The sequence below is a fragment of the Girardinichthys multiradiatus genome, chromosome 9, assembly GCF_021462225.1.
Source record: "Girardinichthys multiradiatus isolate DD_20200921_A chromosome 9, DD_fGirMul_XY1, whole genome shotgun sequence".
In the NCBI taxonomy this organism is placed as follows: Eukaryota; Metazoa; Chordata; class Actinopteri; order Cyprinodontiformes; family Goodeidae; genus Girardinichthys; species Girardinichthys multiradiatus.
In genome coordinates this window covers 37,925,762-37,951,940 of record NC_061802.1, presented here as the reverse complement: position 1 = coordinate 37,951,940, position 26,179 = coordinate 37,925,762, and the positions used below count along the sequence as shown (strand labels likewise).

General features: G+C 38.7%; 1 protein-coding gene across 6 annotated transcripts in view; it reads right to left on the bottom strand.

Moving 5' to 3' along the window:
• fryl (furry homolog, like) overlaps positions 1–21,504 on the bottom strand; it is an 80,255-nt gene extending 58,751 nt beyond the window's left edge. For 3 of the 6 annotated variants that reach the window (XM_047375380.1, XM_047375381.1, XM_047375383.1), the window contains exon 1: positions 6,707–7,271. In XM_047375380.1, coding sequence (XP_047231336.1) covers positions 6,707–6,779 — 73 coding nt within the window. In that variant the 5' untranslated portion in view covers positions 6,780–7,271. Of the gene's footprint in view, positions 1–6,706; positions 7,272–21,485 lie in introns of those variants that run through there. The other 3 variants (XM_047375377.1, XM_047375378.1, XM_047375379.1) reach the window with 2 other exon arrangements.
• Between the last annotated feature and the right edge of the window lie 4,675 nt (positions 21,505–26,179).

The window sequence follows — 26,179 nt, the reverse complement described above, 5'->3', positions numbered from 1 at the left end:
GAGGGTTTTTTATATAAACTGCTGCGGATGCTGTGTTTGCTAAAACATCATATCCCCAAAACACCAGTTTTAATTTTTTACTTATATCTTTAACCATGACTAAACACATCAACATTTCTAGGTATCGGGTCAGACAGCAACATTTCCTTCTATTCAACTGGCACATTGTGGAGTTCTTGAGAATTTATGCGGTACAACTTCCACTCTGGTTGTCAATGGTCCAACTACTGCCAAGTAGACAGCCAATAGTAAAGTGACCCTTTGCCTCTTTCCCTCCCAGGAAAGGCCTTTTTCTGTTTCCTCCTGGTTGCCACAGAAACACTAAGCTGTCCAAACACTGAAGAAGAGAAGTGCTGGGAAATGTTTGCTCACCAAAAAAACAGCAATTATGCATACAATATGTAGATATTGGTTTCAAAAATCAGCTTCCAAAAACTTCACATTGTAAGCACAATTGCCTAAAATATGAAGCTTTGGCCATTTTGAGTTTCAATTTCACACAGGGTTCTTATAAATTAGCCAATTCAAAGATCCACATGTTTCCAGACTAAACCTTCTGGGGTTTTGTCAGTTTTCGATCACATTAGCCACAACAAATATTCACCAAGTTTTTATTTATTTTATCTGTGTTTTGTTTGGCATTTAAATCAAGCACAGGTAAAGAAACCCCGGGTTTAGAAGCCAAACGTAAAAAGATCTAAAGGCCAAAAAAGCAGTGAAAGGCTTTTTTTACTGGATAAAAACAGCATCTTCAGCATCTGTGGCAAACAAACAGAGAAGACCATCATAAATATAATTCAAGTTAAAAACAAACCTGAAAAATGATCAAATCAAGTTCCAGACTTTAATCAAGGACTGCACTGGTTGGAAAGCCAAGATAACCATTGATTCTTTAAAGGATCAAGTTTTACTGATCAGTGTATGCAACTTTGTGATACAGCACGTGCTTTAAAAATTATGCTTTAAATGTTAGATCAAATTAAAGTACATAAAGTCAGTTCAAAATGCTCCTATTTTGGTGTTTAAAGTATACATTACCTAAAAAATATATCTTGGCAAAAACTGTAAAATGCTGGATTAAAAAGCACAATGTATTTCACACAATTACAAAATTTAAACTCAACACAATCTACCCTCAAGACCAGAGATGCACGGATTTTCAGCTTGATCGTAAATACTAGTTTTTTCTGATCAGTGAGCGCACCATACCTAAGCACTGCCAGCATCAGCACTCTTCAGTGTTGATGCTGTTACTGAAAGAGGAAGACTATACGCTATTTTCAGTATCAGTGGGACTCCTAAAATCAAGTCTTAGGACACACATTTCATCTTCAGATCTTAAAGAGGAATCAGAAACTGGGTAAAACCAATATCAGCAGGTCACACCTTAACTAATCCACAAGGATCAGTGCATCGGGACCCTGCATTCTGCAAGCCATCTGATATTAATTAGGTTCTCAACTACAGATATTGGGATTCTTTAATATCCTCTAAATATTTTTTACTTAAATGTTCCGACTGAAATATAACACGTAATAAAAGCTTCAGAGTAAATGAAAATGGAAGGTGGTGGGGTTGGGGTAGTAGCAAGTGTCAGTTGTGTTGTCATTATGGTGTCTTGCAGCACAGAGGGCCTTTGAAGCATTTCCCTCTTTGTTTACTGTGCTCACTAACACCCCAATGATGTCATATAGCCTGCTCTTGATATCCAATCACTGGGGTGTTCTATACCCCCCTCCATCCTTTTCTTTTTTCTCCCACCACAGGGCAACTGGATTGTTGACTGCTTCACATAAGGGAGCAACCCAACACTGTACTTCTCCAGTCAACAGCAAGAACAGGAAAAACAAAGTTTTGCTGGGCCTGGTGCCTGTATTCCCCACTCAAGCCCTCTTTGTTTCTCCCTGGGACATGCCAGTCATGTGTGGCATGCCAAGCTAAGAATCCTCTAGCTAAACCCAACCCACAGAGAACAAATCATCGAAAATAATAACAAAAACTCAAGGTTTTATACCAGAACCAACATTTAATTTCCAGTTTTTTCCTTTGTATGCAAAAGGTCAAAATTGGTTTGAAATTTTAAAAAATCCACTGATTAGAGTAATGTGGCCAATTTCTTGGTTTGCAGAACTTTAACATGTTAATACAGATTTCAATTTCTCATAAAGAACTATAATCAAGAACATTTACTTTAATTATTTAATATTATTCATGTTAAGCCAAGAGATGACAAAACAAGTGTGTTAGAGTGGATACTCTGTAAAATATGGGTTTTGTCAATATTTTAAAACAAGAACATTTTTAGAGAGTTGATATTTTAAAATGTATTTAATATCATATCTCAGCCTGTAACTATAACCAGCAGTCTTTCTGTGTATTTAAGTCCCATGTGTTCAGGTTTTCTCTCCCTGTAATATATTTGGTGACAATTGTTCAATGCAGCATAAAAAGTTTTAGAAGGTAAAGAGGTGGTAAGATGGACAAGTCACAAAGTGCAGGAGACAAAACAAACAAAGTATTAAAATCCTCTTATAATGCCAGAACTCAAAAGCTACTGCTAAATGCTCTGTGTCAATATAGTTATCACATTCTGGTGCATGAGGTCTACTATGGGCAGAAACCTGTGCCATCAGTAACTGAAGTTAAATTACTCAGACTGAATCTGTATTTACTTAGTTTGAAATTAAATGCATTGATTTAAACATTAATTTCCTCAAATTGAAACTGAATTTAATGGTTTCAAACTGAATTAATTTGCTTTGAAAATGTATTTTGTTGTACTGAAAATTGAGTTTGACTGCTTTCGCTTTCAGTTCCAAATTTCAGTTTGAAACTGCGTTTAAATCCGGCGAGACCAGCCGACTCCCGGCACACTGTTTTCAACCTCCCGCTGGGACTCCCCCATCGGTGGAAGTTAAACACAGAAATAATTCAGTCACATGATAGCGAATGTTAATGTTTGGGTTATTTATTATCATTATTATGCTCTACAAATAAATCTATTCAAACTTTGTTCAGAACATTAACATGTTAGTGTTTAAGTTGTTACAAGCTTTACAGATAAATTAAACAAATAGTATTTGTCATCAATGTATTTTATTTACGGTGTTATATTATTATACCCTTGAAATCTGGGGGGGGAAAAGACACATTTGTTGGAGGCATTTGGAGGAGCCTTCAAATCTGGACAGCCTTCGTCACCTCGCTATGACCTCATCGGCCTACGAATGCGAGCTTCAAAGGATGCAGCCCCTGAATTTGGACACAGCAATAGTGAATGACATCCGTGAATTTGTGTTTAATTAGTCTATGGTTTCCCTTAAGGACCCGGGTGTGTGACACAACATAACTGAATTTTGGAAATGAAATTGAATGATAGAACTAAATATGAAAGTAATCCAACTGGATTTCCAATACAATTAAAAATACTATATATTTTCAAAGCAAACTAATTCAGTTTCAAACCAATACATTTACAGCCAAATTACAGGAATACAGATTCAGTCTGAGCGATTCAACTTTCTGATGCCACAAGTTTCTGCAAGAGTTCCCTGGAAAATTAGCTCCACATATGGTTACACAACTATAACAGCAAACAGCAGCGACTCCACCTTGTCATTGAAACAAGCCCTCCCAAACGCCTGCTCAATTCCCCTGGCAGGACAACAAGAAACAACAACCCAAAACACACATACGCGCGAACACACGGGCACACACACACTCATAGCGACACACGCACACATAAACTGTCGGAATGTAGGGCCGAGAGTGCATCCACTTTTTAGAGACAAAAGAATTACTGCCAATGTTTATATGGTGTGGCTGCACCAATTCTACAATTATGTAGCAACATGCACAGTGCCTGGCAAGTTGATACTGGTTTGGTCTGCACTTTCAATACTCTAAAATAAAGCATATCTGAAAAGGTTTACAGTAAACCCAGTTTATTTCCAGGGGCTGACATTACATCAGTCTACAACAGTAGGGTCCGCCTAAGGCATGCTGCCTCATAAACTAAAAATGGATTTGTCAATAAATGTCTAAACTTTAAATACAGTTCACAAGTATCATGAGGAATAAAAACTGTTGTCCAGAGCTATACTCCTTTTTTTACTTAAAATTAGATGCAGGAATAAAATTCACCTGTACTGTCAACATTCTAATTGTTAAAAAGCCAGCATTTCAGGGATCCAGTTATTATTTAAACTATTTACTACCTTCAGCGAGAGAATATAATCTGGAAGGATTACCACATGGCATCATGTTGTCAGGGCGACCAAATCTGACAAGTTCAGCAATAGCTACAATGTATTAATATGAAAAAATATGCCTCACTTAATGGGTCCACCAGAAATGAAAGATTATTTACTTAGGATAATGGTGCGTAATTTACAAGTCAAATAGCCTAATTTGGGTTGTGGAGTTCAGGCTCCCACATACTTCTCCAGGAAGAGGGCAGGCAAAGAGGTTACTTAAACCTACATTTATTAAACATTTATTTAAATGTTTAAATCTTAAGACAGTGTGGGTGAGTCAGTAAAGTCCAGGTTTGCAATGTGAAAAAAAGGAAAAAACTTATTGGGTATGAAAACATGAAGCTGTATTTATGTGTAAGAAATGACACTGATGGACTGTGTTCTGCACTGCTTTAGTTTCTGTCTTCCTCTGTGGGTGTAGACGATAACCTGGATCTGGCTGGTTCAGGTTGTCTTTGCACAGCGTTCAAGTGTCTCCTTTCAGAAGCTGGCAACATAAAGAGGGACGGGAGGTAGGCCTGCCATGAACAATGGTTGTTCAGCTCAGTTTCTACATACGAAGACTATTACAACACAATGATGGAAAAGATTTAAGGAAAATAATTAATTGTGATATTATTTAAACAATTTAAAGGCAACTTCTGAACTTGAGATATTAACATATGATCTTACACAATTTTACGCAATGCACAGCTTGCAAAATTGCATCATAGACTGCAGATATTATTTTGTTGACCCTTAAAATCGAAGCATTTTTAACCCTTTACAGAGAAACTGCACTGGCTGCTGCAGCTTCCTGACCACTGCGCTGAGATATTTGCCGCTGAAGGACAAAGCTGCAGTTCAAAGCAAGCCGCTTTATGCAGTCTATGAAGCAAAGAGCAACCTATTCTGCAAGTTTTGTTCACACACTTTGTAGATCACCGCTGTTCTAGTTCAGTCATATTTAATTAGAATATTTGTTCTGATGAGGCTCGTTTCCCAAATAAAAACCTTCATGCAGGTATTAGACATACTTTCATTAGGCCCATATTTCTGGATGAAAATGTTTCTTATTGGTCTGATCTATTGGTCTACTGGTAATATTCTAATCTTAAATGTGGTGTTTTCATTAGCTGTAAGCAAAACATCCTCATAATTAACACAAATAAAGGCTTAAAACAATAATTTGTGCGTAATGAAGACTTAGTGAATTATGTTACTGAAAAGCAAACGTTTCGAAAATATTCTAATTCACTGCATATGACTGGGATGCCACATATGCAAATTTCTAATCTTTCGCTTGGATCAGTATTGGGTATAAAAAAAAATGCTGATTGGGACATCCCTGATATTTGCAATTAGGCTTTAGAGGCAAAGAGAACAGAGACTAAATTTCCTGTTGTGTTCAAGCATGCTTGGCAAATCGCAGACCCCCTTCGCCACCAAGGGATGTATTTAATTATTGGAGACCAAACCAATCTGAATTTCTTCTGCTGGTTTTAAAAGCAGAAATTCTTGTCTCAACTTTTAATAATAATAACAATAATAATAATAGTAATAATAATATGTAAATGACAAAGTAATAATATTCTGTCATCCACATACTTTTCATATCCCTTTTTATATTGCGCCTGTTTCTATTTTCCAGATATATATATATATATATGTATATATATATATATATATTCTGCAGAGCTGTGGTTTTTAAGGCAACAAATAACAATAACTTAAATTCTTTGAATAAATCATATGTTTAAAATGGATGTATACCTAGATGTTTAGTACAATTTGTGTTAAATATCTCATGGTTTAATTTAGGCTGTAGACAGCGCTCACCTATAAATGTCTTTCGATGACACTGAAGAGGAAGTGGTTTTTGATTTCTAATGCATAGAAAGCTAATAGGAGGAAGCTAAAAGACAGATCGATAGCCGGGAAACATTAGCTGCTCCCAAGGAAAGCAGGAGGTGGTTTACAAAAGTGTTAGGGTTGGGAACCAGAATTTGTTGAGTGCTGTTCACGAAGACTAAATCGTGATTTGGAAATTAGGATAAGAAGTTTCAAAAGATGCAAGAGTAAGATATAAGATTGAACATCTTCAAAGAAACAATTCCAGGTCTAATTGCATCCTTAATCAGTGCATGCTCATCAGGAGAAAGATTAGTGTTGGGACAACCAGGAGCCTCAGCAATAATGATGGGGGTAGGGTGGGAAGGGTGGGAGGAGGTGGTACTCTGCCAAAGGAGAACTTCTATTGCCACCACCTGAATACAACCTTAAGCAAGCCCGAAGAAACTGGGACTAAACAATATCGCTTGTCTTGGCAACTTTTTTTATATACAGATGAGATAAGAAAACTCCAATCATGACTTGCATGCAGGCATGTACAAAAAGTGCTGGGGATAGATAAGTCTGGAGGTACTGAGTACGGTATGTAAACATGTATGCTCGCTTGGTAGGGTACTCACAGCTGCTACTCCAGGACTTCAGGAGAGATTTGATGCTGATCTCAAAGAAGACCGAATCCTGCAGGCTTAGCATGGCGGCTTGCAAAAATTAAGGCTCGTAAAGCAGGGTGCTCACAGGGTTCCAGGTGTTTTCATTTTAGGACATCTCGTGGAAAATCCCAGCAGTTTATTCTGCTCAAAAATATTCACCTGCCACACACCATTCAATAAATTCTAGCAACTCTTCCTCGTCAGCTCCTCTTCTCTACCGTCGCTGGACACTACCACCCGCAGGAGAAATTAAAACAAGACATCCTAAAAGAACCGTTAAGACAGTTTTAATGTTAGAGGTTTTTCCTTTTCGCCTACCAGGCAACTGAAAAGGCAAATCTTTACTATTTGATAAGCACAGTTAGAAAAGTACTCCAACCCAGCTCCTGCTGCACAGTTGCCAGTCCACAGAGTCCCTCATCCCCATTTCAGCACAGAACAATCCAGAAACGCTAAAGGACAAAAAGTGCACAGGAACTTTTGCTCATCATAGAAGAAGAAACCACGGCAACATAAAGGGTTAGTAATATCCAATCTCCTTCTGTCTTCCTGTGTGTTATGTGTGTCCCAGTTGTAGCCTGCTAACACTGTCAGAAACCCTCCTTCTTCCCCCGCCCCATCTCTCTCTACCCTGCTATTCGTTCATGGCCAGCCCCTCCTCCCTCGAGCGAGCTCTTGTTCTCTAACTGACTCCCTTACTGCTCTTTTCTGTCAGGCAGAGAGAGAGCGCTTGATTCAATAGCAAACGCTGGGAGGCAAGAGCGCAAAGTGGGGGCGGGTGATGTCATCAAAATGCTGCGAGTGTTTCCTGGCTGTGGATCAGCGATGCATACGCATGTCAGAGCTACTACTGTGCTGCCTCCCCACTGGCCTATCAAAGCAACACTTCCTGTAAGCTCCACAGCAGCACTGATGCATCATTCCTCACTGCAGTGGGAGGGAAGGCATAGAATGGGAGGATAAGAAAGGCAGTGTACATACTGCACATAGGTGTGGATACACCAATATATGTATTCCAACTCATGTGTTGCTTGAACACATTTAAATATGTGTATATTATACTAATTAACTGTAATATGTTTGATTTTAAAATAAAGTACACCGAGCAAAGTTGCACAAAAACAGAATATGCAGTTTCTTCCTCCACAAAACCTCATGCATTACATCACTGCTCATTCTGAAAGCTACCAAACACAGAAACATGCAAATAAATGACCTGAATGCACACTGTATTAAAACTAAATACACAATATTCAGTTTGTGTGAATGGAAAAGGTACAACCACTCACAGAGGGTTAGCTGATGCTGTAATGTGGTGTTGCTGCCAGGTCATTTCTACCCATGCAAAGACCTATAAACAGATCCACATGACATCCAACCATTTGTAGTCAAGGGCACGATTAAGTTTGTTATCAAAACAATCTGAGCAGAAAAAGCAGTGGGAAAGTTACAGAAACACAAATGCTCTTTGTGTTCTTCGAGTTTTGTCATTATTTCTCGCTCTCCCCCACAGTCTCTCCCTCCATCACATGTCCACCACTACACAAGTTATGCAAAACGGGGCCGGACTCACTGCTAACAAACACAACACAAACAGATGCTTTGTCATACCCCGGTTTGTGCAGGTCTGAAGCAATCCTCTGCTGTGAAACGCTGCCTTGTGACACAGGGCACAGATGGTTTGGAATTATAGCGGCCTTAAATTTGGGGGTTTTAGGCAATTTGCTCTTACTATTCAGAGAGCTAAATAAGCAAATTGATGTCACTTGCAACTCTGGCCAATTGCTACTAAGAAACATTTTCCACAATGCCAAAATTGTACTTAAAAGAAACCAAAATTAAAAGCATGCCATTATAGCCCTTTGACACCCCCTACATCTGATTATGGTGTAGTCTTATCATGGTTAAACTATCTGTAGACTGGAAGCCATATTTAGACATCAATGCACAAGTGATAAATCCTAAATCGGAAAAAACAGCCTGCGGTGGTTTAAACCCCAACAAGGATGTTTTCATATGAGAAGATGATAAAACTAACATAGAAAACACATTGTTAATGTTTAAGCAGCGGTCTCTAGGTTAGCTAAAGTACCACTTGCATAAATCTAAGGGGGAACCACTGGCTTCTGTAATTGTTCCTCTCATGTAATTTCTAAACCTCTGGTATCGCTACATTATGATTTTTCATTGCTCAACAACAAGAAGCAAAAAAAAAAAAAAAAAAACAAACAAAACGCTTCACTTTATCCACATTTTACATTACAGCTATGGTCCAAAATGGATTAAATTCATTTCGTCAATCAAAACACTACACACTAATAATCCCCGGTAAGAAATGTTAAAAAAGGTTCCATAATGTGTGTGTGTGAGTATATACAGGGGTTGGACAATGAAACTGAAACACCTGTCATTTTAGTGTGGGAGGTTTCATGGCTAAATTGGACCAGCCTGGTAACCAGTCTTCATTGATTGCACATTGCACCAGTAAGAGCAGAGTGTGAAGGTTCAATTAGCAGGGTAAGAGCACAGTTTTGTTCAAAATATTGAAATGCACACAACATTATGGGTGACATACCAGAGTTCAAAAGAGGACAAATTGTTGATGCACGTCTTGCTGGCGCATCTTTGACCAAGACAGCAAGTATTTGTGATGTATCAAGAGCCATGGTATCCAGGGTAATGTCAGCATACCACCAAGAAGGATGAACCACATCCAACAGGATTAACTGTGGATGCAAGAGGAAGCTGTCTGAAAGGGATGTTCGGGTGCTAACCCGGATTGTATCCAAAAAACATAAAACCACGGCTGCCCAAATCACGGCAGAATTAAATGTGCACCTCAACTCTCCTGTTTCCACCAGAACTGTCCGTCAGGAGCTCCACAGGGTCAATATACACGGCTGGGCTGCTATAGCCAAACCTTTGGTCACTCATGCCAATGCCAAACGTCGGTTTCAATGGTGCAAGGATCGCAAATCTTGGGCTGTGGACAATGTGAAACATGTATTGTTCTCTGATGAGTCCACCTTTACTGTTTTCCCCACATCCGGGAGAGTTACGGTGCGGAGAAGCCCCAAAGAAGCGTACCACCCAGACTGTTGCATGCCCAGAGTGAAGCATGGGGGTGGATCATTGATGGTTTGGGCTGCCATATCATGGCATTCCCTTGGCCCAATACTTGTGCTAGATGGGCGCATCACTGCCAAGGACTACTGAACCATTCTTGAGGACCACGTGCATCCAATGGTTCAAACATTGTATCCTGAAGGCGGTGCCGTGTATCAGGATGACAATGCACCAATACACACAGCAAGACTGGTGAAAGATTGGTTTGATGAACATGAAAGTGAAGTTGAACCTAAATATTATTGAGCCACTTTGGGGTGTTTTGGAGGAGCGAATCAGGAAACGTTTTCCTCCACCAGTATCACGTAGTGATCTGGCCAATATCCTGCAAGAAGAATGGCTTAAAATCCCTCTGACCACTGTGCAGGACTTGTATATGTCATTCCCAAGATGAATTGATGCTGTATTGGCCGCAAAAGGAGGCCCTACACCATACTAATAAATTATTGTGGTCTAAAACCAGGTGTTTCAGTTTCATTGTCCAACCCCTGTATATATACACACACACACACACACACACACACACTCTTGTTTTGCTATATGTAGTGAGGACCATGTGTTGACTCCCATTGATTTTCAGTCATTTTCAACCCTTTCTATGCCCTAACCCTGACAATAACCCTAAACCTAACCATTACCAGTGCATGCCTAACCCTAACCTTAACCTAAAGTCAATTCACACCTTAGTCCTAAACCTAACCGTTAGCAAAATAGGTCGTGAGGACCAGCAAAATGTCCTCACTTTGGTACAAACGGTCCTCAATTTGATGGTGAAATCGGGAAAATGGTTCTCACTGTGATGCCAAGACAGGAACACACACACACACACACTTGTTTTGCTATATGTAGTGAGGATCATCTGTTGACTCCCATTGACTTCCATTGATTTTCAGTCATTTTCAACCCTTTCTATGCCCTAACCTTGACAATAACCCTAAACCTAACTATTACCAATGCTTACCTAACCCTAACCTTAACCTAAACTCAATTCACACCTTAGTCCTAAACCCAACCGTTAGCAAAATAGGTCGTGAGGACCAGCAAAATGTCCTCACTTTGTTACAAACAGTCCTCAATTTGATGGTGAAATCGGGAAAATGGTTCTCACTGTGATGCCAAGACAGGAACACACACACACACATAGCATTTAAGATGACAAGCATTCTTTGTCTGGAAATATGCTCTATCCAGAAGTCCTAAAGTGGCATAGTTTTAGCTTCACCTGGTACAAATTCTGTAAAACAATCTCCTATTAAGCACCTTTTACTATCCGGTTATTAATTGAAAAAATAATCAACAGATTAATCACATATCAAGATAATCATTAGCTGCAGCCCTATACAACTCCAATTGTATGTTCACATCAAATTGATGACAAACATCTTGCCGATGGTTGTGCAGTGCATTCCTCTATTTGAAAATGATTTGCACTGGCCAGATGCACTGGGTTGTAGTTACTAGGGTTAAGGTGAGTTTAGTAACAAAAAACATCTCAACAAACACAAAAAGTGCAAAGCTTCATCATCCTATCTGCTTAATGGACATGAATTCACCAAATGATATCAGTTTATATTTTACCTGACCTTACCTGCAGCTGTACTGAGGTACTGGCTGGGTAAAACCAACATCTCATTTGGAATTGCCCATTCTCAATTGCAACCCCTTCGAGCAGTATTTCAAAAACTCAGGGGAAGGATGGTATGTGTGAAAACAGGTCAAGTTGTCCTGTACTTAGCTAAGATTCACACGAGTAGCATACCTAAAACAAACAATTTTGTGATGAATTACTTTAGCAGGAACAAAGATTTAGACGAAGCCAAAACAAATAATGTTTAACAATAAAACCTGAACTCTTGTTATGATTATCAGCAAGCCAGCCAACATACAACGTACAGGTATTGTTTTCTGTAAACCAGCTTTATTGTTTAAGGAATGCAGCGCTTAGATCATTTCCCCAGGAACATTAAAGCTGAGAGCCAGAACCTTACAGCTAGGACAGCTGACGCAATTTGAGGATTTCAAATAAACATTATAACCAACTTCCTGGAAAGACGAGCTCACTGATCAAATAATCTCAACCAAATGCACAACCCAAGGCCGGTTACAGCATCTCTAATCACAAAGTGGGAGAAGTGACTGGCATTTAGCTATCCTGCCTGCAGTGGGTAGAGAGGAGCTTCTCCTCCCAGGAGCCCACAGGGTGGAGGATGCATTTCCTGTCCCGGTCTTTTCTGAAGGGCAGCGGTGGGAACAATAATCGATAGAAGCTGTAATTCAATCCCTGACCTCCTCAGTGATGCCTGGGCTGCAGAGGACACAACATTAACATCCATAACAGCCGTCTGAGTAGGCAGCACAACTTTATAACAGACACACGGCTTCTTGCTTCCACATGCTGCTCAAACCAAAAACAGCCATTTCTCAACTTTATGCCACAGTTTTATCTTTACATGCAGGGAAATGTTGAATTAGGACATAACAGGAAATGTTTTTAAAACTGCACTTGCTGAAACTATTAATCCTAAAAAAACAATCACACAATTGTTTATGCTTTAAGATATATTGTAGACAGCCCAGACAAAAACATCTAAACTTCTTCAGATCGGTGAAGAACATTAGAAAAGAGCTACCAAGTCACCCTGATAACTTGATAAAGAAGTTGCTACTGAGTGAAGAAGGCACTAAGTTAGCTATTATTATTATTATTATTATTATTATCATCATTGAGGTGGTTAAATTTGAAGTCCCAGAGATGTAAACAGCTTTTGGAAATCAGGAAACTATTAGAAAAGGAAACTATTTTCTAGAACACGTCGAGACATGTCTGCAGTTCATTCAGGCTGCAAGAGCACAAGAGAAAGCGACACAGCAGATAGAAGAATGAATGAATTACAGGAAATTAACTGTTTATTCCTTTAAACTTTCAACATTTGTCTGTCATGGAATATGATGGAAATGTTGGCAGTCTCTTTGAAATCCCAGAGTTAAAGTATCTGTGACATTGAATTTTCAGAATAAATCCAACTACATTTATGGAAAGGAAACATTGACAAAAATATTTTAAAAAGTAAATTTATGCCACTGAAATGAACGGTTGTTGAGATATATGATTATAAATTTCACTAAAAAGGCATTCCAGACTACTACTTTGCAAATTTGTTGCGCTCTTTTATGACGTCAAAGGGGAACCCCTGCAGGTAAATTGACTGCTGCTACAATGACTAGCAACACAGACAGCAGCGAAGAAACGGATATTTCTTTAGAAATATTTCAGTCTCTATTACAGACAGACGTAGCAGAGCCAGAAGAACAAAGTCAAAATCATCAGATGGCAGAGCACAAGTGCTGCGACCTGCGGACGCCGACCAGAGTCTATATTTGCCGGATGCAGGAGTCAATATGCATGAATCATGCCACACCACCAGGAAACAGAACGAGAACAACATCCGCATTTTCAAAATAATTCACTAAAGACGGACTAGATTTAGTCTAATTAATGCAGACATATATTTAAAATATATACACGTGGATATATTAGCAGTTGTTAACATTAGATCAATTAGATCAGTTACTGGTTTAACTAAGGTTTTATAAACCAAGCAATTAAACATTAAATGCACAAAACTAAGCAACAAAAATAGCTTCACTGCACTCAGTGTAGCTACTCACACATTGTAGAACAAAACGCATGAAAATATCTGGATGCATAAAATGAAAAATGAAGCAGTTTAACTGGTTTAACTTCCACAGAATAAGTTGTTTTGGACTTGCTACTGCATTTATCACTGGCTTTTATTGAGCGATCTGCGTATGGTTCTTGGAGCTCCTCTGGGCTTTGCAGCGGACCGGACCGGAGCAGATACAGTGTAAATTCAGGGTTACAGTAAATATGGCACTGAGTGAAACAATCGGAGAAGACGTTAACAGGATGGAGCAGAAGTAGCAGGCACAAGAGATGATTCAAGATCTGAAGACACTACCTGGTGTCATTTTTCTTAACTTTATATCAGAATCTTTAGAGAATCATTCCTTTAAATATATTGTATGCACCTGTAATTTATCTTATTTTAATAAAAATAATAATTTCGGATTTTTTATTATGAACAATAACTGCCGATATGAACGCTGTTTTTAATGCAACTTGGCGTCTATGTGAACCGTTTATCATTGACCCTCACACAATGAATGACCAGAGACTTCCCCTTTCATGTCATTTCCGGGCGACTTTGGACTTGCAAAATTTAACATCGAAATATTCTTATTTTGTGCCACAATTGTCTTTTATCACGTCTTATCCTGGAATCCTTATGTCAATTTAGCCCCAGTTTCTTCGATATTAAGATGCTTTATTTCAATTTCTGCATTTGAAGGAAAAGCATCTCACAGGAACTTTAAAGTAAGGAGCTACACTCGATCTGACGTTTAACATGGACCACTTTACTTTATTTGCACATTTTCAGTGATACAAAGTAAGGTTGTCAAAACAAGTGAAATATCAATGTAAAAAAACTATGGATTATTTAAAAGGAACTCATTTGCGTAAAAATCTATAAAACCTGACCTATTTTTATTTGCACAAATTGTCGCACTTTTAGCGGCAGCAGCGCTTCAATAACAGAGACCCCTCCCCTTTGAGTTGCTGCTGGACATTTAAACTCTACTAACATGGCGAGTGCAGCCAGGAAAAAAGCGTATGGTAACCTCCTTAGCCAACAAGGCAAACATAAACTCCTGTATTTGCAACAGTGAAATAGTAAACCTCCCAGACGACATAAAATAACATTATCTGTTTAAATATTAGCTTCTCGAACAGAGACAGCCCAGTGATGGTGCTCTGTCAGTCTGAGCTCCCCCGTCAAGATTCGCTTTCCAGGCGCACAGTTCGAACCACGCAAGGCTCCAGTCTTGTTTTCCAAACTTTATTAAGAACAACAAAAACAGAACATGGTACACATTAAGTTGACAAAAACACAGAAACAAAGGAGTACAAAGGAACTTAGGTATACCATAAACACAAAATGCCAGGGGTTTTAAATAATTCTAACACACAAAATTAAAGTATATTAAAATATTAAATGACATGTTTTTAAACCTTCTATATTTTTGCTGTATATTATTGAAAAAATATAATGCTTTATATACAAAGTAATCGTAATGATCCTTTATTTGTCTCTCAGTAGTAACATTTATTTGTATCAACATCAAATTGCCATGCAATTGAAAGCATACAGTGGCACACTAAAGTTCAGCCAATGTAATAAAACTAAATAATTACAAACTGAATCACAGGTACACAATTCCATAAAGGATATCAACACTTATATATAAGTGTTATCTTGTCTACTGTGTCACCAAACAGGGAAGTGACACTTTCTTGTTGGAAATTTTTATATCAAAATAACCCTAAAACAAAAGACAGACAGCTATGACTTCTGGCGGTTTTTGACAAATCATTGTTTTACTTTAACATGTTAGAATTATGATTATTGATTAATTAATCTTTATCAATAATTATAATTAAAAATCGTAATTTGACAACATTAATTTCTTAACCAAAATCCTCATTTATGAATCGAGACCAGAGATGTCTTCTGGTGTTGTAATTGTGGCTCAACGCCTTTGATAATTACAACTGTTAAATACTCCGTAATAATTGATAACTATTACCAGAGATGTCACTGTTTAATCAACCGTTTCTGCTGAAACGTGTGGAACTCCAACCTTATCTTGACTGACAAATCACTCTTGCACAAAATAAACACAAAACGCCTTCTGTTTATCTATGTGAACATTTATTAAATCACAGCCCTGATACAATCCGCTCTTCTGATTTAATAATCTTCACCTACTCAAACATGCAAAGTTCTACACAAAAGAGGCAAAATATCTAACTAAACAAAATAAAGCAAAACAGCAATGGGATCAAACCAGCAGTTATGGCAAAAATTATATGACAAAGGGGTGTGGTGGTGAGTGGAGGTGGGGAGCGGAGCTCAAACTGCAATTCAGTCATAAAACCTTCCCCAACTCTGCGCGGGGTGAGCACGCAAAGCGTTATAAAACTTTTGGCGGCAAGCTAGTAGGCAGTAAAGTTGAAGACAAAGAAAAGGTTCTTATAACAGTCCAGTCTCACAGCGCACCTGCGCTTGCTCTCAGGTGTTCAACAACCCCGCAAAACACACACAAAGCTGGGTAGCACAGCGGCTTCCAGACATCCAACACGGCACATCAAGGTTTCAATAAAAGGTTGCATGCACATATCATTCAGAACACATTAGATTAAATGGTGAATCTCATCGCACTAAAACCTCCTGTACCCTGCCCAGACTTTCTAAGAAATAAATAAAAATAAAGGATGGGTTTTACTTGTCGTTGTCTTCCTTCTGAGCGGAGTTGAGAGAGAGTGGGGTGGAAGTTGGAAGTTAATGTGCGTCCACAGTTAACTTCAGGAAAAGCGGTCAATCTTCGTCCTCTGGCCTCCTTGGCGAAAAGGAAAATATGATCTGACCATCACAGTCGACTAGAACAAAACAGGGTGGCGAGTCGTCTCCTTGAAACTCTGGTTTTGTCGATCGGCAAAGTGAAATTTCTGGCCTTCTCATTCCAGAAACCTCGTTCATGAATTTTTTGTTGGCCAACGAAGGAGAATGAAATGATAAATGAAATCCACTCGGGACTCTTCTCCAGATGATGCTTCAGTTGCGTGGTCACCGCGTCACGGTCTCCAGCTGAAGGCGAGCCCTCAAAATGAGCACCTTCCTATATAGTGTCTTATGACGTCAGACTCGGGACGCCCCGTCATATCAGACGCGGTGCGCACCGGGATTTGTAGGAACAGGCTATCTTGTGGTACAAAATGGCCGATGACGTTGAAAAGGGCATAGTGGCGTCCAGCAACGTGCAAATGGTCCAGTATTCAGCAAACAAATGGTCCAACAAACATAACCTTTTTTTTTCTTAAGACCGTTCAATTTCCAATTTATCCAAAAGGTATGTGAAACAATGCTTTGTTATTAATAGCTGCTAAAGAGAAATGGGAATTGGCTAAAATTAGTATCTGCAGATCAGCAAACTCAGTGAAAGTTAGCTGGTTAGAGCAGAACCCCATATAATGACTCCCAGCATGTGTCTTCTCATCTGTGATACAAGGTGGAGAATGAGCCCTGAGCTACATCAACAGTTTTTTTTTTTTCATACAACTGACTAATAATTACTTAAACTTGATGAATATGTTCGTCCAGTCTGTCTGGATACACGCCCTGTTGACAATTCAGAGAACTCACATTACAAAAGCACAGGCCGATAGATGCGCTTTCATGTTCAGTCATATGCTCAAAACACTCCCTAAACTCCAGCGGATAAATCTGCTGCACCCATCAGCCAAATAATGTTCTCATTAAAAAACCTGATCACAAAAAAAAACAGACCCTTTCATTTAGAAATAGGTGTGCCTCTGGGATGTAGAAGTATGGTCTTTTTTACATGGCCCTTATACATATTAAACACAAGTTAGTAAGACAGAAAAGGTGCTTTCATGACTGTATTATGTTTACATCAACACTGGGCTGGCTGTCATCCCTGTATCTGATAAGTAAACAGGTTTTCTGGTTTTCTCCTGTGTTTCTCATTTCTGGGCCTTTTTGACAAACTTTCCAGCCTTCCAGTAAAAGCACACTTTTGAGTTTATGATATGGACGAGAGGTAGGATTACCTGGCACACTACGGTTTCAGGATACACAGATCCACTGCATGAAATACTAGGCTTGGCTAACTTTACTGCAAAGGAAATATTGATGTGCATTCTGTGTTCTACCGTATAGGTGGCCTACACACCGTGGCGAAACATAGTTTATTGACTTGAACTAGGGGTGGGCGATATGGACAAAAAAAAATATCTCGATCATTTTTTATTTTTTTTCCAATAACGATAATCTGACGATATCCTTTTTCTTTCTTTCTTTTTTTTAATGAAAATAGCTGTCAAACCCTACTTGCCTATCAGGACATCTATGGATAAACACGAACAATGGCTCTTGTTAATTTTTTAAGTGCTTCATACATCTACTGCAAAACATGCACATAAAGATATTATGGCCTTCTGCAAAACATTGCCCAACAATGGCCATATTTATATTTGCTGTGTTGTACTGAATTACTTGTCTTTTCTTTGGCTGTAGTAGTGCTCGTAGAGTCACGAAGTTTTACGTAGTCCTCATACTCTTTTGTATGGTTTGTTCGCAAGTGGTAGAACAGATTTGTTGTTGAACTGTTCTTCACGGTGACCACTTTTCAGCACATCTTGCATATAACGCTATTTTGACCGACGTCAGTCTCGTTAAAAACGGACCATTTCCAGGCTAGGGACATGGACCCACGTCTTGCTATTGAATCATCCGCTGAGACAGAATATTGCTGCAAATTTCCTCCGTGTGAGAAGATTGTTATTGTTTAGTTGCTGTGAGTCACGAGACTGAATTCTGTTTGCTGATTGGCTTCTGAGGCACACATTGTTTCAATGAGAGTTTTCATGCACCTCTCCTTTACCATGTATGCACCTTCCATTTGTTGTCTTTTCGAGACAGTATGAATACTCAATAATGTAAAACTGCACATCGTCGAAGCAACGTTAACAATACTATCGTCGGCGATATATATTGCCCACCTCGAACTCGAACTCCAACCTTAAATCTGAAATCCACAGGATGAAATGACAGCGACACAGGGATGAAAGTAACTGATCAACCATCAGCAGGTTAAAAGGTAGAAATCAGCAGATAATTCAGCAAGACAGACTGAAGGAACAATATTAGTCTTTAAAGGCCATTTAACACAATGATGGAACAAAATACGTTCATAGAAATTAAAATGTAAACCATCAAAGTTTAAATTTAAAATAAAGTACATTGTTAGTAGATGACTTTGCCTTGGTGCTTGAATAAGTTTAACAAATGTTTTTTTATAAAGCAATCTGTGCAGATTTTCTCTGAAATTTAATTTCAGAAGGAAAAATCTTAAGTTTCTTGACATTTTCTGCAGGTTCTTAAACTGGAAAGAATAAAATCTTTTAAACGTCTGATTTTAACGCCGATCGGTTCAGACTAAAGATAAACAACTATGCTATCTCTGCACCATGGAATAGGCTCTCTGCCTATAAAACATTACATCATAATTCCTAAGAAATGCAGACACAGCCTTGCATCTTTTACTGCTCAACTCACCATGCAACTCTGCAATGAAAATGCCAACAAGATGCAAGAGGATGACAAGAATTCACTCTTTTTTGTCATGTTTCCGTATAACTAATAACCTGTACAGCAGTTAAAGTAAAGCTCACTCCCATCATGGCTACACTATTCAGGCCAACAAAACTGGACATAAAAAAAAAAAAAGGCTAGTTAAGTCTGCTTTTGTGGGTTACTTTGGATGCCTGATGAGGCTCAGAGTTTAAAAGCCAACAGGTAAAGTTAAGTTTAAGCAAGGAAGGGCTGAGTCACACTCTAGCCATGAACAAACAGGCATGACAGCTAGCATGCTCTGACAGGTAGCACAGCAACACAAAAAGTAATAGTAAGATAAGCAGATGCATCAGCCCACTGCTCATCCACACTCACTGTCCTTTACACAGACCCACACATCTAAACCCTCAACTACTGTATCCTCTTACACAGAGTAGACCTTCTGTAGAGCAACTCAGGTATGACCACAGCTCTAAAACGTTTGTAAGAGACAGCATGACTGGTGGCTCCAATACTGTGCCTCTTATTTGGGTAATAAGTAAAGATAAGAATGTAAACCAACATTCATTTTTCTCTTGCCTAATCAATTCAAAATAATTTGTAAATAATGTGGAAGCATGTCAGTGGCATCCATCAGAGGAGCCAGTCAGTTTCTTTAAATGCTAAGAAAAGGAGCTTCACCACTGTCTATAATATCTAATTTAGCAAATCAAACGCTAAATCTGACATTATGAAAAGAACAGAGAAAGATTTGCTCCAATGCTCTTTGCTACTGCAATATTAAAAGCCATCCATGATTATTTTTATTTATTTACACCAAACGCTATTCAATGCATTTGAGGCCAACATGAGACACATCAATCCACAGATGGTGGCTTTCTATGCCACAAATTTATATACAGGAAATTTCATATTATAGTCATCGTAGTCAAAGTAAATAATTTAAAAATAAAAGCATCTGCCCTTTATCAGGTTCCACAATTATTCAGATCTAACCAAACTTTATAAATCTCAGATCATAGATGTTATTTGTTGAACAAAGAAAAAGCTTAACAAACACCTTCCTCTTGCATTATGCCCATACACTATCACAATGGTAGAAAAATCTGCATAGTGCTGCACAAATCAGAAAAGGGGAACCTGAGAAGTAATGTGTCTTTCAGGTCTTAAACATCTAAATTTAGCTTGTAGTGACCTAAGTGTAATCCCGCTAAAAAAAAAAAAAAAAAGCATCTCATTCTCTTAATATAGCCTCACTAAGGGAGTGAGGAGTACTGCTATTTTCCCCATTATAAAATGAGACGTAATGATGGAGCTTCCTTCACAGCAGCTTTGTTAACTATACTATTAGAGGAGACTTGCAGAAAGTTTATTTTAATTAAGGGATGTACCGAGAAATCAGCTGCAGACCGTAATTGTCTAATTTTCTGCTCGACCAATCCTGACCGATGACCGGCCATTTTAAAAATAATGTTTAATCTTCCTCTAAGCAAATAATAAACCACACCTATGAGATCCTGGGTAACAGCAATAACACTTTGGTGTAGAAGTTGTTACTGAAGGAAGAAATAACACTGAGGTATTTAAATAAACTCAGAGGATGCAAAAAATGTGTAAGAATGTATTTGTTTTATCAGGAGTGTGGAAGTTTGGAAATGCTAAGTTAGTGATCTATGTTCGCAAACACAAATACAGAGACTATTGTTTTCAATATCTGTGAGATGCTAAAAATGGTTTTGAAATCTCAACTAAGTAACAATTTTAACATAATTTAAAATAGGAAAACAATTTTATAGTGACCGCTTTCTTCCACTGCTAATTATTTATTTAAGTAACAAAGGAATCACACCATGATGTCACCTTTGTTACTCATATAGGCTAATTAATAATTACCGCTCACAGCAGAAAGATAAGAAAAAACGATTTCAAATCCTGTTCTTTTATCTTTTTATATTATAGTTTCAAATAATAACTGGCAATAAGAGGAACGACCGGTCACAGTTTTACAGAAACCAGAGTCTAGAACTTGGCCACAGAGTTCATATCAGTGCCTCTCTGGTTTAATCCATACACAACTGTGCAATAATTTTACCTTTCATCCACACCACAAGTCTCCTTATTCTCCGTTTGATTATGCTTAAAACACATTACAGGACCCCAGGATCATATGTAAACGATGTCTCCCTACCGCCTGTTTACGACAACATCTTTGCATAAACGGATAAGGACAGTAATAACAAAACCAAACTCTTATTACCTAGAAAAAAAGATGAGGAGCTATAAAGATTATCGCATGAAGCAACACAGACCCCTCTAGCAGAGGTTTCCCCAAGGTATTAATGACAGTATTATTATTGCTACAGATAACTGCTGCATCAGTAAAGTACCTTTGAGACGAGACTGGTTACTGTTGGCAAGTCTGGAAGAGCTCGTTCTTGCATGCTCTTTAATGTCTAGGTCTACCGGATCCTCTACAATGGTCTGTCCCATGGCAAGCAGACCCAGTCTTTTCATGCGGAGGAGCCGTGGACCTGGCTCCTTGGGTGAGCTTCCCCCATGATCAACAGGTGCCTCCCCTGAGATGACGGCCGGAACCAGGCTCTTAAGAAACTCCATTGTAAACAAGGCTTTGCTGTTCTGTCACTCCGGAGAGAAATCCAGGAGCCTGGGCTGTGCCATGCGGCAACACAAACAGGTCGCCTGCCAGATCTGCCCTATTTAGAGGAGCAGGTGAAATTGTAGAATGTGTGTCAAGTTGCTACCTGCATGCTGTAGAGTCACATTTACAGAGTATAAGGGCATACACCTGTGACTCCAACAAACAAAAACAGACACTACCTCAATAGCTCCAAAGCTGTTCGGAGTGTAACTGGAGTCACTGAGAACCTCCCCGCATTGCAACATTACCTGCCTGCTCAGACTGTGAAGAGAAAGTAAAGATACATGGCTGTTTCCACAGGTAGTGATCTAACTCTGGGTAGGCTGGGCTATGTTTGAGTGCCAGGCCCTATCTGGGGTGGGGCTATAACATGTTTCATAGCAGATAACACAAGTCGGGCTACCAGCCAATCATAATCAACATTAACTCCACCCTGCTGTCTTGTGTTGCCAAGAAGCGAAAGAGTCCAAGAATGGAAGAGGGAGATTGACAGACAGCATGAGAAGCAGGAAACCTTCATACAGCTGGCTTTAAGTGCCTGCCTGCATTTGCTGATAGGCCTTATCAAAGTCAAAATAGTGTCCCATGTTACCAATTGTACATAAACAAAAAACCCTGTTTGCTCTCTTCCTACATCCCAGGAATATTGTCCCCCCCCACCCCTTGCCTTGCTTTCACTTCCGCTGCTTGACACTGCTGAGCTTTTATGAAAAGAAACAGAATGGCAAAGTGATGGTGTCTGTGAAACGGGCCAATGACAGACTGCTGCGCTCTGCTTGGCTGAACAGCTTGTAGCTGCAGCAAATTCAAACCTTTGCGAGTATCCCTTCCTGCAGACTAAGAGGGGCTACACTGTGCTGACTCTCATAAAAGCTCACTGCCTAAAGAAATAATCAATTTGCAGTTTAAGTCCAAGTACCGAGTCCAGGAATTAGTAAGCCACTTGAGCACAAACAGCAAGTCGTCAAAAGCTCCAGAAAAACTGTGCTCCATAAAAGTGAGATGAGATGATTATGGCACATGTCTGTATGAAACTATTTTAGCAGCATTTTCTGCTGTGCCACAGTTACCTGTGCATTTATTTCATTTTGCAAAATACTAATATTTTCATCTATATCATTCGTTTTTTTTAAATACTGTGTATTTAAAATACAATGGAAAGTTTTACAGCCAAATATAAATGAGCATTGCACCAAAAACAGCAATTACCTCAATTTTCTTTAGAGATCAACAAATCTAATGCCGTAATGTAATTTAACCAAACACTATTGTATTCAAGTAAATTAACCAAATTGTCTTATATATAAATATCTGAGGATAGAGTTTTTGGGCTATTGCTGGGAATAATGAAAATACTGTGTTCAGACAAAGACACTCTCTCAAACCCACATATAAAAACAGATATACTGTAAGCATTAGAGGCCATTAGGTCAGACAGGCCACATGAGATAACAATGGGACATCAAAGGAAGTAAATAATTAATGAAAGTACTCAGTGTCGAGACGGTGTGTTATTCCATGCTATTTCTACTGCATTTTAAATGCATGTGATGGAACGTGATTCTCCATCAGCATGCAAACACAGATTTTATGTTTCTATTTTGCCTATTTAAACAAGCTATGGTATCACTGTTGCAATCATTTCGGGCATAAGGTTTTACAAGCAGTTGGCCAGAGGTTCCACTCCTCCAACTCTTTGCTACAACAGAAACAATTTCAAGTTACTGTGTCAACAAGAGCATTGAAAACAACCTCTTTCCAAAACCGGACCTGAATTTCATGATAGAATTGCTCATAAATGCGGAGGGCTTGATGAATTCCAGAAAAAGATCCAACTTCTCTGCTGCACAAGGTTTCAGGCTCCTGTTGCTGTTACATAATCTCATGGCAACATACAGAAAGATGTTGCATTAAATATGAGCATAGAGGTACAATAAAGATTGCAGCTACACATGTATCAAGCAGGCCGTCTTTTTCTTCCTATCAGCTTTAGTCTCATAGCACTATGTACATCCTATACTTGAGACAAACATGCTCTATGTACTGTACATAAGGTGCAAAAAGTACAGTCAGTCTCAGCTGGCACTGAGAGCTAGCTTAAACCCTGCTGTTTTGGCAGCAGGGCTTAGTTATAAGGAAGCATCCCTTTGTTAGCTGAAACCGTTAACGGATAGCGCCGGTCAAGGCAGGGGTAACACGTGACTCGCCGCTGTCTTATGAGTCCATTAAGACTCATTTATCCAGAAAGGTTATTGGTTCTTATTCACAATAATACTTCCTTAAATATTTAGTTAATATTTGCTTAATATTTTCTAAATATTATTGTACTAAATAAAGGCAGCTAAATAAACACCATTGAGAATTAGTCATCAAGAAGGTTGGTTTTATTGGTTATAAATGGTTTTATAATTCTTTAAAATATTAATTTGTTAAAATAATGTTTAATCTGATGTTGCATTGTGAATGGTTGTTTAAAGGTATACCAATTATTGCCTAAGTTAGTTCTAAGACTAACTTAACTTGGTAGTTTAGTAGGATTGTTCTAGTATAGCAAAGAGTTTGTTCATTGAAATATGTTTGATTTTGGGTTGAATTATTTTTGTTAATACATTCTTGTATTTTAAGAAATTGTGTGAATTTGTTCCATGTGTGTGCAGAGTTTTGATGTTCAGTAATGCCAGAGCTTGGCTCACCCCTTTTACTATTGTCCTAATACCACTGCCTTATTGGGCTGGTATTGACAGGACAACACTTAAGAGACTGAAATAGTATTTAATAAAGTATTAATATTAAATGTTAAGTAATATAATAATAATTACAACACAGATAACATAATGTACACTAAATGCCAAAATCATAAAGAACAAATCTTTTTAACACACTGTTGGTGAGTTGAAAGAGACATTTAAGTGCTTTAATAAATTTGTCATTATAACAGACATTTGTAAAAATAAGGCAACACTAAGAAGTGATCACAGATGCCTAGATGATGAGGCAGAACATCTAAAGAAGAATCACTAAAAAAAACAGACAAAGACAGAAAGGAGCGTCCAGAGGCAAAGACAGCATCACTTAATCTGAGCACCACAATGGGCTAAGACCAGGTCTGTGCGGTGCTGTGGAGTTAGAACAATAACCATGTGCAGAAGGCCCACATCGCAATCAGCCCAGGAATGTGGAAGAGGAAGCTCTGGGAACAATGCACAGCGTTCCTAAGCCGTTCTGGGTCCCCACCCGTTTCTGCCTAGTTCTGCTTTCAAGCTGGAGAAAACAGGAAAGCTAGTGGACTAAAAGCCCAGGAGAAAGGTTCTGTTCTGCAGTCAACTGAAGGGGCTGTGGCGCACACAGTCAGCAATAAATCCACTCCAGTCACTGTGATCGGTCTGGGCAAGCATTAATCTGAACAGTAACTCCACCTCCCACAGTGAGTAAACAGTTTGTGGTTCATGTGAGGAGAGCTCAACATACAAACAATATTGTACTGCCCTCTGTTGGCGCAACCAAACACCACACTATGAAGCTATATCTGCAACAGTGCAAAGTCAGACAACCAGTTTTCACACTAAATGTAACTTCATTACAATTAAAGATCAAAAATTACTTTTAATATTTTTTGGACAAACTATGATGCCACAAGTTTTTTTGTTTTTGTTTATTTGTTTGTTTGCCAAGAATTTTAATACAGTTTCATTCAGATGATGTTCAAACTATTTTTGTCTGAATAAACAAAAAATAATAAACACACAAAGGGGAGCCACCCCCTGTGGTTTTATGAAGGTGTCAACAAACCATTACCTTGTTTCTGCAAATGCAAACTACTCACATCTTGTAAACACGCAGGCGTCTGTATTTCTACTATTCTGGGGTCAGTTGAACCACATATTTCCACACAGGAAAAAGGATTTGTCATCAAAGTCTCACAGAGGACAACAATGTCCTGGTTTGTCTACTGTCTACTACTGCTTTTAGTGTTTTCATTGTCTTGAAAATTTGACTGTCCATATGAGGAAACTGTCCAATCTCCCCATCTATACTTCCTAAAAATAAGCATAATTGGTTTTCTTTTCTTTTGTGCCTGTGATCTGACTTCTGTTCTGCGCCACCCGTTAAATGTGAGCATTATTGTCTGAGCGGTCAGAAAAATCTGGGCAGACTCTAGTAAGGTATGAATTCACCTCAACTACACATTATAACTTTTGTCTGCCTTTTTGGTTTTCTTTGCACCAGCAAATGAAAATGAAAGCTACGGGTTTCTTAATCTGCAAACAGAAACAAATTACATAGCATGAGATATGATGAATCTACAAAGAGTTTGGTTGTCACTGGTAAGGAATGTCAAAATGTGACTTAACAAGGCCATAAAAACCGGGCCTCGTTTTGTGCGTTAACTGATTATAAGACGATTCCAATCTGCTGAAACAC